The sequence below is a fragment of the Pinus tabuliformis genome, chromosome 9, assembly GCF_031772625.1.
Source record: "Pinus tabuliformis cultivar Carrire ecotype Pingquan chromosome 9, CPIR1, whole genome shotgun sequence".
Classification (NCBI taxonomy): domain Eukaryota; kingdom Viridiplantae; phylum Streptophyta; class Pinopsida; order Pinales; family Pinaceae; genus Pinus; species Pinus tabuliformis.
In genome coordinates, this window is record NC_142307.1 from 641,477,091 (window position 1) to 641,489,461 (window position 12,371).

Here is a 12,371-nt window from a genome sequence, read left to right on the forward strand (position 1 = left end):
CAATTCTTTTCACAAATAAAATAATACAAAATATCAAATTTTAATATTATAAAATAAAAATTTTACAATTAACTCAAGATTGCTTTAGCTAACTAAGTTCAAAATTTATAAATACATCTACAATATGACCCCTCTGTAAACCATTACAAATGTTATGTTTCAGTGATGAAAAGCCAAAACTTCTAAACCCAATTTATAAGTGTCTATAAGATCTATATGACCTCTGTGAACAGTTATAAATCTTATGCTACAATTATGAAAATTCATATACATCCGCCCAATACAGCTAAAGCTTTTTTAATTATCTCTGAACCTTAAATATAGGAATAGATATGATGATTTTCATGTAAATTAGGTTTTTATGCATGATTTGACTTCATATATAATCTTGCATTTAGAAGTTTGCTTTGAACCGTTCTGATGTTCATCATACTCATTACTCAGAAAGAAATTAAAGACAATTAGAGTTCAAAGCAGGAACACAGCAATATTTTACATGAGTAGAGTGATTTCATTTCAGATAAATTGGTTATGACCAGCAAGGAACATATAGGACATTCAAAAACAGAGTATATATGGGAGATTCAAAACCGTGTCTTCTCATGACAAGCATTCCATAACTGACACCACCAATGATCAGAACAAGCAACAGACACTTGAATGTAACTTTGCCCTGCCTGCATTCCCCTCCGCCTGCCCCTCCCCCTGTTCTAAAAATCCACACCAACCCTCTGTGCAGAAATGGAGTAGTCCAGACTCCAAACCCATGCCTTTCTTAAAGCAACCCTTCCATTTCTTGCCCTGGGCAGATCACATGGGCATTATCAAGTCGGGTGCATATGCAGAAACTGCATACGCAGGTATATAATCAAACTTAAGCCAGATATGATGTATCTCCATACCCAACCCACCAAAAGCCCATGCATATTATACAGTCTTCCCCAACTGGGACATTTTTAAAATTACAAAAACACCCTTTTGGGATTAAAAACTGAAAACTACCCCAATAACTCCAGCAAATCAACTACATCACCACAATCATCATCATCCTCATCCTCATCCCCATAATCATCACTAGAATTGGAATCACATTGAATAGTAGAACAGGTTTGAAAAGAAATGGGAAACCTGCTAACCCTAGGCATGGATGCCAAAACAAATCTCTGAACCTTATCAATGGCCACAGTTGAAGGAGGCTCCTCAATAAGCTCCTGCTGCACGTACTGGTTGCTCACATAATAACCCACACGTGTAAACTCCCGCCCTCTGTAAGAGCAGCTCAGAACAATGGCCGCCACACCCAATAAGTCCTCGGATCGAATCAACTCAACCTCTAGAGGATGCGCTTGGAAAAGAATTAAAATTGAAGAAAATCTCAAAACCCCAGAACTACAAATAAATAAACTCAAACCCCATCAGAAACTGCATTGATTATTGATCAATACCTGCAGGACAAATCGATAATTCCCGACTTTCACAGGTCCGACGTGCACAGTCTGAAGGACCTGATCATAGCTTTCGTCCTCTGCGCATCCCACATATATGAGGTTCCATTCCAGATCTATAACAGCAGAAGCCAATGGGATTAAATTTTACACAAAAATCCCTAAAAAATGGCTATAGACATACCAGCAATTTGAAGCAAAACTGACCATAATTGAGGGGAAGAAGGATCTCCTAATTTAGAAGTTTGCTTTGAACCGTTCTGATGTTCATCATACTCATTACTCAGAAAGAAATTAAAGACAATTAGAGTTCAAAGCAGGAACACAGCAATATTTTACATGAGTAGAGTGATTTCATTTCAGATAAATTGGTTATGACCAGCAAGGAACATATAGAACATTAAAAAACAGAGTATATATGGGAGATTCAAAACCGTGTCTTCTCATGACAAGCATTCCATAACTGACACCACCAATGATCATAACAAGCAACAGACACTTGAATGTAACTTTGCCCTGCCTGCATTCCCCTCCGCCTGCCCCTCCCCCTGTTCTAAAAATCCACACCAACCCTCTGTGCAGAAATGGAGTAGTCTAGACTCCAAACCCATGCCTTTCTTAAAGCAACCCTTCCATTTCTTGCCCTGGGCAGATCACATGGGCATTATCAAGTCGGGTGCATATGCAGAAACTGCATACGCAGGTATATAATCAAACTTAAGCCAGATATGATGTATCTCCATACCCAACCCACCAAAAGCCCATGCATATTATACAGTCTTCCCCAACTGGGACATTTTTAAAATTACAAAAACACCCTTTTGGGATTAAAAACTGAAAACTACCCCAATAACTCCAGCAAATCAACTACATCACCACAATCATCATCATCCTCATCCTCATCCCCATAATCATCACTAGAATTGGAATCACATTGAATAGTAGAACAGGTTTGAAAAGAAATGGGAAACCTGCTAACCCTAGGCATGGATGCCAAAACAAATCTCTGAACCTTGTCAATGGCCACAATTGAAGGAGGCTCCTCAATAAGCTCCTGCTGCACGTACTGGTTGCTCACATAATAACCCACACGTGTAAACTCCCGCCCTCTGTAAGAGCAGCTCAGAACAATGGCCGCCACACCCAATAAGTCCTCGGATCGAATCAACTCAACCTCTGGAGGATCCGCCTGGAAAAGAATTAAAATTGAAGAAAATCTCAAAACCCCAGAACTACAAATAAATAAACTCAAACCCCATCAGAAACTGCATTGATTATTGATCAATACCTGCAGGACAAATCGATAATTCCCGACTTTCACAGGTCCGACGTGCACAGTCTGAAGGACCTGATCATAGCTTTCGTCCTCTGCGCATCCCACATATATGAGGTTCCATTCCAGATCTATAACAGCAGAAGCCAATGGGATTAAATTTTACACAAAAATCCCTAAAAAATGGCTATAGACATACCAGCAATTTGAAGCAAAACTGACCATAATTGAGGGGAAGAAGGCTCTCGTAGGAGATCTCGAGCTGAAATGGATTGGGAAACATGGCAGGATTGTCCAGCACGGTCACATTAGTTATGCTCACGCAGCTCGCCATCTTTCTCTCTGAGCTGCAACTGCTTGCTTCTCTGGTTTGGCAGGGATCTTGCTAATAATATCTCCACTTTGGCAGAGGCCTTGCTAATTCATCCATCCACAGACGCTTGGCCTCTCTTCGCTGACGCTTGGTTTCTAAAAAGGCCGATGATCTAATGGTTGGAGTTTATTCCATCGTCTAACAATCGATCTAAGGGTCCATAACGAGACACCGCGGCACAGAGGGGAGTTCCTCTCAGAGGGAACGCCTTACGGCGTAAAACTAATAAACCGTATTCCAGAATCTAAGATCGAATAAAGTGTATTATCGAAAAGATTGCATATGTAATTTATATATTGCATTCTTAAAATTGAAAAGTGTAATATATGTTCTATATAAATATCTTGTATAAAAAGAAAAGGTCATATAATAATAAATTTAATTGCTATGAATTCACCTTTTTAATGGGTTTACAATTAGATTTTTAAAAGTTTAATATTAATGTGAAAAAAATAATAAAATTTTAAAAGTTTAATATTAATGTGAAAAAAATAATAAAATTATAATTTCAAGTAAATAAAATTATAATTTCTAATGTGGAGAAATTAAGTATATTATTTTATAAGAAATATATTTATAAATATTTTAGTATTTTTAGGATGGAGATGATTAATAATTTGATGGAGGTGATAGGGATTGGATCACTATTTCTATGTGAGAACAATTACGTAGCTTAATAGTATATCTAAATAATAGGAAGATGGTTTGGTTACTATCTAGAATATTTTAGTGATAAAAAGAAAATGAAAATGAAAAGGATTTGGGAAACAATTGTAAAAATAGTACGCTGGAAATTATGGATAGTAAGAAACAAAATCATATTTCAAAATGAGGAAACATATAATATTAAAGTTACAGCCAGGATCAGAGTTCTCACGTGAGAAATCTTCAAGGCTAAATAGATAAAGGATTAGGATACCAATTTCAACCCTCTCTGATTGGGTCAACTCATTTATCATATCTCCTTTACCAATGCAGAAAACCACTCTAAAATCAAAATAATAAGAGAAGACTTTAAAAAATGGGTATCCCAGCATAAAAATTGCATCCACTCTAAAATCAAAATAATAGGAGAAGACTTTAAGGATTGGGTATCCCAGCATAAAAATTGCATCCTATTCTCATATAAAAAGAAAAAGTAATATAAAAATAAATTTAATGCCTATAAATTCACCTTTTTAATGTGTTTACAATTAGATTTTTTTAATTTTAATATTAATGTGAAAAAAAATCAATAAAATTATAATTTCAAGTCAATAAAACTATAATTTCCAAAAGTGAATATATATGTATGTGGAGAAATTAAGTATATTATTTTATAAGAAATATATTTAAAAATATTTTAGCATTTCTAGGATGGGGATGATTAATATCCTGATGGACGTAATAGGGCCTTAGATCACCATTCTATGCAAGAACAATCATGCAACTTAATAGTATATCTAACATAATAAGAAGATGGTTTGGCTACTACCTAGAATCTTTTAGTGGTGAAAAGAAAATGGAAAGGATTTGGGAAACAACTGTAAAAATGGTATCCTGGAAAATATGGATGGCAAGAAACAAAATCATATTTCAAAATGAGGAAACAAATAGTATAAAAGTTTCAACCAGGATCATAGTTCTCACATGAGAAATCCTCAAGGCTAAAGAGATAAAGAGGATACCAATTTAGACCCTCTCTGATTGGGTCAACTCATTTAACATATCTTCTTCACCAATGCAGATCATAACCCCTAAAGAGCACTCTAAAATCAGAATAATAGGAGAAGACTTTAAGAAATGGGTATCTATTCATAAAAATTGCATCCTATTTTTTTATGGGTAGCAAAAGGAAATCCAGGGATGGAAGGAACTACAGGGGTGGTCTTTTATCCCAGGAATCAACTGGAATAAGAATATCCTTGGGGATTATAATTGATGACCAATAATTTTCTAAATCCTACACTCTCTTTCAGGGGATTAAGCAAGCTATGGAAATGAATTCTCAAGAGATCACTATGATAGGAGATTCCCTCCTTATCATATCAAGGAGAATAAAAAATACTCTTCCCCAGGATATACGACTTGCTCAGATAGACACAAGAATTGTGAAGAACTTGAATCATACCCCAAGATCCCACATCTAACATGTGTTGAGAGTAAATACCTCTAAAGAACAACCTAATCAAGGGAAGGCTTGAGTGTGATAGTCAACTAGAATATGAATCTCCATAAAAAGGAGGCTATAGGACCCCCTCTCTGCATGTTCCATGGACTTTGAAGGCACATATAGGTGCCTTGATTTAGAGACGATGCTTAGAAGTTTCACTATCAATGTCAAAGGGTGTGTACCAATCATGCTAAGGAAGGTTTTGTATTTCATCATTCCTCATTCACTCAGAAGGGAAAACCGATGCATTGAATTAGTATTGAACATGGAGTTTTCAACTTGTTAGCTTCATAGGGAGGAAGAGTTCCATTATTATGTGAAGTAAAGTATTAATCTAATAATTACGCATGAGGAAGATAGTACATAAGTGGTATGATATGGTAAAGTGGTGGTGGTTGGTGAAGAATGACTTTGTTCAAGAGGAGAAGTTATTAATGGACCTATCATTGGTTTTGTTGGCTTAAGTATCTCAATTACTCATCTTTTGGACCTATGATTCAAAGCTAAACCTAGGTGCTCCCTATTTTTCATTCAGTTGTGTCTTTGCATTAGGATATATTATTGGCCCCTCTGTGGCAATCTATTTTACTCATGCTTTTGGTTATGCTTTGTTTGTTGGTCTAAGATACTACTATGTTCCTATATTGGCGATTACTATCAATGCCTCTAATGGCGCTCACCCTCATGATCTTGTTAAGGCCGAGGTTAGGCGATTTTGCAGTTACCTGCAGTTCACCTTTTAGGACAAAAACTGTGCAGAGGAAATTGATGATATTGTCAAGAGAACCCTAGACATAAGTAAAGCACCCAATTCTCAAGCTACAACTATCGTCTGGATTTGCATGCATCTCTCCCTTATTCATCCCTTGGCCAAAATTTTGAAATCAGATTTTATACAGGTCATATATGTTTCACTTTGTACTCTCCGTCAAACGTACTCACTATTCATTCATCACCTTCAAAAAAATTTACCAAGAGACCGATTTGGAGAGCCCCATGAGTGGGAAAGGAAGTTGCAACGACCTTAGGAATTCTTTGAGATGTTTATTCCATCACGATGTCATTGATTACATGAATTGAATCTATGGAGTTGTTCATTAAACCTATCATAGTGTCATTATTCGGTCATAGTGTCATTATTCGATGGATATATTCTTGGAAATATTGTGTCATATTTTATGGATTGTTGGATTCGTAATGGTGTAATCATTGGAATCAAGTCTCTAAACGAGACACAATGAAAAACTAGGTGAAACTCTCCCCAAAATTTTGTAACATTCAAGATCCAAATAAATAAATATTGTATTTATGTTTTCCAATAAGAATTGATTTCCATGGGTTCAAGTTATAATTTTAAAATATTTTCAGTTTTTGGCTTCTTACTACTTTAAGTTATCAAGATTCTTTTCATTTATATATATATATATATATATAAACTCTCACCAAAATTTTACCATTCAAAATACAAAATATTGTGTTTGGGTTTTCAAATGTAAATTGGCTTCCATGGGTGCAAGTGATGATTTAGAATAATTTCAGTGTTTGACTTTTTTATTATTTGATGCTAACAAGATTATTTTCATCTTTTTTCAATACTTTATTATTAAAAGTAAAATTAAATTAAATTTATATTATTATATAATAAAAACATATTTTAAATACATATCAACTCTAATTAAATTAAGTAAATTAATATAAAAATATCAATTCAAAGAATACAAAATTTAAATCCCTAAAAGAATAATCTTACAATTAATTAATATCATAAATTATTATTAAAAAAATAATAAAAAGTAAAATAACATTAAAAACAAAATAATATATATCAAAAGAATATCAAAACTATATATATATATATATATATAGATATATATATATATATATATATATATATATATTAAGCAAAGTCTTTTGGTAGAAATCACATAAAAGAAATTTTTGGCCTACGAGTTTTGAACCAACAAGTTTTGATATATATATTTGTGTGTGTCACTTTTAAGTGGTAACATTAAAATTAATTGATATAATAAATGGTTATTAATGAAATTTTAATAAAAATAAATAAAAGAAAAGAAAAAGAAAAAATATTGTAATTGATTTCTAGTATATATCAAAGATAAATTATATAAATTTATTAATTAATTAGAAAATAAATTTAATGGAAAAAACAAACATTATTTTCATATAATTTATTTAATAAAATTAAAATATATATTATATATAAGTTTTTAATTAATAAATTTTAAAATATTAATTTTATATTGATATTTCTATTTTATAAAATTATAATAAGAATTAATATAAAATTAATGATAAGATTTAATTGACACATAACGTTTTTAGTAATCACAAATTAAATAAGTGTTTTAGTGAGAGCATTCATATACAAATAGATGTTTTTTCCATATAATATTGGATCTCACTTTAACTCAATTTAGAAAGAATATATATGTTCTAATTTTGAAAAAAAAAATATTTGTATAAAATGTATAACTATTTTCAAAATTATTTGTATAAAATGTATAACTAATATTAAAGTAATATGAAATATTTATGATAATTTAAAATTAATTTTTGTAACATATTTTATTTTGAATATATAAGAAATGATAAAAGAAGTGATAATTATGGTTTTTAATTTACTTGTAATTATGTTGATGAGCAATTTTCCCTATAAAAATCCCTCAATTAATAGAATATATATCAATTTAAAAACATTAAAAAATACAAAAAAAAAAACTTAAATTCTAAAATCAAAATATAAAACTAAAATATACCTTCTTCAATTTTAAAAACCTACATTTAAAAAATAATAAGAATAATAAGAATAATTTTAAAAACCAAAATACAACTTTTTCCATTTTAACAAAATATTGATATCGTTTTACACTTTTTGGAACAATTATTAATTTAATAATTATCAAATACTATTTTTTTATTTAATCCAGAATTGACCTTCTTTAACTTAGAAATTCCATTTAAAATATTCACTATACATTTTGTCAGTTGCACAAGCCAGTCCAACCAATAGACAAGTCAACCCATCTAGTGGACAAATTGAATTGATTTTTTGAATATTCACTATACATTTTGTCAATTGCACAAGTCAGTTCAACCAATAGACAAGTCAACCCATCTAGTGGACAAATCGAATCAATCTAGACCTTGAATGCACTATAAATAGGTCAATAATGAGCATTTCAAGTCATTCACTCAAGAAAATTTGGACCTATTCAAATAAGCAAAGAAAAGAAGAAATTCTAAGGTTCATACCTCATGAGCTAGAAGTGAAGAGGAGTTGATTTGGAGAGACTTTGTGGGGAAGGATTTTTGGCACACTTTTTGAAGGTTTAAGTCCTAGTTTGGGGCCTATTGAGGTCGAGTTCTCCTAATGAGGTTGAGTTCAAGGATCATTTTTTGAGGGAAGTTTTGTTGCTAAGAAGGCCGTGTTTGGGGAATTGGGTTCCTCTGTGAAGGATAAAGGAGTAGTTATCAGGAGGGCAGACTTTCTTTGACTAATATTGACTCTTACACAAGCTTTGGTGCTAATAAATTAAGGAGTTGGTGTTGATAAACCAGGGAGTTGGTTCTTCCTTTTAGTTGGTGTTGATAAATCAAGAATTTGGTGCTTCCTTTCAGTTGGTGCTAATAAACCAGGGAGTTGGGGCTTCCTTTTAGTTGATGCTGATAAATTTGAAGGTACTCTTTATATATATTACTAAAATAATTATTTAGTTTTCTACTGCTTTGGGCTTCCACTATAATTGAATATTCCAACAATTGGTATTAGAGTGGGTTCCTTCATAAAGAGTTTGACCACTAGAAGGTATATCTCAGTAAGACTCATGGAAAAGCAAGCAGAATACACCAAACATGTTCTACCATTGTTGATGGAAAAAATATTCCTTTTGGAGCATAAGGATGAGATTGTTATTACAAGCACAAGGAGTTGATGTTTGGAAAGTTGTTCTAAATGAATATAATGTACCATGCTCTGCCCCAACAGACCTGATTGAAAGAATACTTTATGAAATTAATTCAAAGGTTATGTATTTCATTCTAGGTGGATTGAAAGGATCAGAAATTTTCAAGGTTATGCATCTTCAGAGGGGCCAAGCTTCAAACTTATTGAAGACAATCTGAACATCTATAGATGACGAAAGATGAAGACATTGGAACTTACTTTCTTCGAGTTGATGAGATCGTGAATATTATGAGAGGACTAAGAGGGAAGATTGTAGATATAGTCATCACTCAAAATATACGAAGATCTCTCCTAATGAGCTTTGATTCTAAAATCTCATATTTAAAAGAAAGACAAGATATAGCTACATTGAATATGGATGAACTAAATGGAATTCTTATAGCATATGAAATGAGGACAAAATAGGAAAATCCATCTAAAATAGAACTAGCTTTCAAGGTCTCTAAGAAGACAAGGAAGAACAAGCAAAAGCAAAAAAGCAAGCTCTAGGTGTAGTGATGATTCATATGATGAAGAAGCCAATTTTGTGAGAAAGTTGAAAAGAGGAATTGGAAAATATAAAGTTAAGATTCCCTTAAAATGTTTTGAATGTAGTAGAATTGTTTACTATGCTTCAAAATGTTCTTTTGTAAATGGGTGAGATAGTGATGAAGAAGAAAGTTATAAGAAAGAAAATAAATAAAAGAAAAAGGGAAATATATTCAAGAAAATACTATATCCAAGAGAATGAAATAACTCATCTTTGAACATGATGATAATAACCATGATTCTGACGGAGTGTTTTTCATTGCATTAGATACTCATAATGAAACTCCTAAAAACTATGAAGGAAATCATTAAGAAGAAGAAGGAGAAGTGGATCTTGAGGTAGAATTGATTAGTGCCTTAAGTGATCTTAGAAGAACAAGGAAGAAAAATCTCATACTCAAGGAAGAGGTAAAGAAACTAAAAGAATGTTTACAAAGTCCCAATATGAACTTTAAAGAGACCAAGCAGAGTATCATAAATCTGAAAGTACAATTAGAAGAAGCCAGAGTGATTGAATAAACACTCAAGAGACAGTTGGAAGAGAAGGAGAGAATAATTGGGAATCTAGAAGCTAAGATAGTCTCCTTGAGGAAGGAACTATGGAAGAAGGATATCCAACAAAACTTTGACAATAGTACTAGAATACTAGATGAAATCATCAACAACTAGAAACCATTCAATGATAGGTTTGGACTAGGATATAAACAAAATAATATTGATAACAATTCAAGCTCTATGATGACAAGAAATGAACCAAAGCAAGGAAGCTATGTTGATGCACTCAAGGGTCCTAACAAGAAGAAAGATTACAAGTCGCTAAAGAAGAATTTACAAAAACTAGCAATGAAGAAGATTCAAGAAGAATATCATGGCTTAAGAAGGATGACACCATCAAAAAGACCACCTACACGCAAGTACCAAATTTTTTTTTTTGGAATGCATTATTATTGCAATATTTTTGGCATAAAGATATCCATTGTAGACATGTGCAAGGTGTAGAAATATAAGAAATAGATATGAAAATCATAAGAACTACTATGAAGGCAGTTATCGTAAAAAAAAAGTCATGAGGTTTTCAACATAAATCATGACAGTGTTGGTGCTCTTAGTTATGCAAATGAATGTTACAAATGCAATAATTTTGGAAACATAGCCAAAAAATGTAAAATAAATTTGACAGTTCCTTCAAGGGAAACGAGGAAGGTTATTGTCCATCATATGAGGGAAAAACCAAGAATTTGGAAAAGGTAGGAAGATTTGAAGTTTGAGGAATGTGGGTTTGATCTATAAGCCCAAAGTAAAAGAATTCAATTGTATATTGATAGTGGATGCTCAAATCATATGACTAGAGACAAAACAAAATTTGAAACATTGATGTACGGTCTGCTTGGTTTCCTATGAGTCCCAAAAACACCTTCCTTGTAGTTGGTTGCTTCCTACGAGTATACAAACAAATGAGTGGTGTTAGTAATCAAACATGGACTAACAAAGCATTGAATGGAATGGAAACAATGAATAAATAAGACTACACTAAAACTAGACTAAATAGCATAAAACAAGCTTATGAAGCAAAACAAATTTATAATGCAGTAGGAAAAGGATCATCTTTATTGGTTGTTAGTGGTGGAAGAGATACAAATAAATGTTAGTGGTGGAAGAGATACAAATAAAGTATCAAAGACACTTGAAGAGATTTGTTTGAGAAATGGTACTCAATAGCTCTCAACAAGGATGTCCCATTCTCAATCTCTTTTGTAAGTTCTTACTCTCTCAAAGAAGCATAGAAAACTCTCTACAATGGTGGAATTCTCCTCAAAATGGTACGATAAATTGCTTTGGAGAAATTTTGGTAATATAACAATTCATAACTTTTTTGGCTCTCAATGCACTTGCATTTATAGGAATTTTCAACACTCCTTCCCTCCTTTGGCTCATCAAAGAGGTTGTTGCCTCATAAATGAGATGAGAGCTAACATCCTCTTTCCATTAAAGCTTCTTGGGGCTCAAGGCCTGAATGGTTGCTACTTTCAGCTTGTTTGTGGATTAGGTTTTGTTGGAGAATTCACTTAAGATCCTCCAACTTATGATTTCTAACAAAAGAAAACATCTTACAGCTTTGTGTTTTATTTTGTGCAGGTTCATCTTCTCAACATTGTTCTTTTTCTCGTAGTGAGTAATGTATCTTTTCCTATTCATTATTTTATAACAAGCTCCCTAGTTGTATTTGCTGCAAAATGTATAAGCTATGTTCGATGTTTGTTTCCAGGATTCCAAAGATTTGAACCGCTTAAAATGTTTGAATATGTAGGATAGTTTTTTGTTCCTAGATACAATGGATTTCATAGGTAGTGCGGGATGTCTATTTAGTGTGTTAAGAAGCTCCATTTGTATGAAACTATGCTTCCATCTAATCCCATGCATAAAATTTGGGGCTTAACAAAAGAGAAAACACTATGAGAACCCTTGGACTAGTTGTGCTTATTGTGTGGTCATTTGTGGTTTTGATCATGAATTCAAGATATACGGCAAGCCTAACTTCAATCCTCATTGTACAAAAATTATCACCAAAAATTAAAGGAATAGATAGTTTGATAACAAGTGACGCTCCTATATAA

At 32.6% G+C, this 12,371-nt stretch overlaps 1 protein-coding gene and 1 long non-coding RNA gene across 3 annotated transcripts; both read right to left on the reverse strand.

The window, feature by feature from the left end:
* Positions 1–461: 461 nt before the first annotated feature.
* Positions 462–1,747, reverse strand: LOC149150271 (uncharacterized). The gene is made up of 2 exons (XR_016262689.1): positions 1,653–1,747; positions 462–1,561 (listed from the first exon to the last, which is right to left on the reverse strand). It is a non-coding gene; the product is annotated as an uncharacterized LOC149150271 (long non-coding RNA).
* Positions 1,748–2,050: 303 nt separating this feature from the next.
* Positions 2,051–3,273, reverse strand: LOC149150272 (histone chaperone ASF1B-like). Of its 2 annotated transcripts, none has more exons than XM_089439739.1 (3): positions 2,941–3,273; positions 2,734–2,813; positions 2,051–2,634 (listed from the first exon to the last, which is right to left on the reverse strand). In XM_089439739.1, exons 1-3 carry the CDS (start codon positions 3,050–3,052, stop codon positions 2,287–2,289), a joined length of 540 nt encoding a protein of 179 aa, XP_089295865.1. In that variant the 5' UTR covers positions 3,053–3,273; the 3' UTR covers positions 2,051–2,286. The 2 variants fall into 2 exon arrangements, with proteins under 2 accessions (XP_089295865.1, XP_089295864.1); XM_089439738.1 differs by having other exon boundaries at positions 2,734–2,849; positions 2,941–3,266.
* Positions 3,274–12,371: the final 9,098 nt, after the last annotated feature.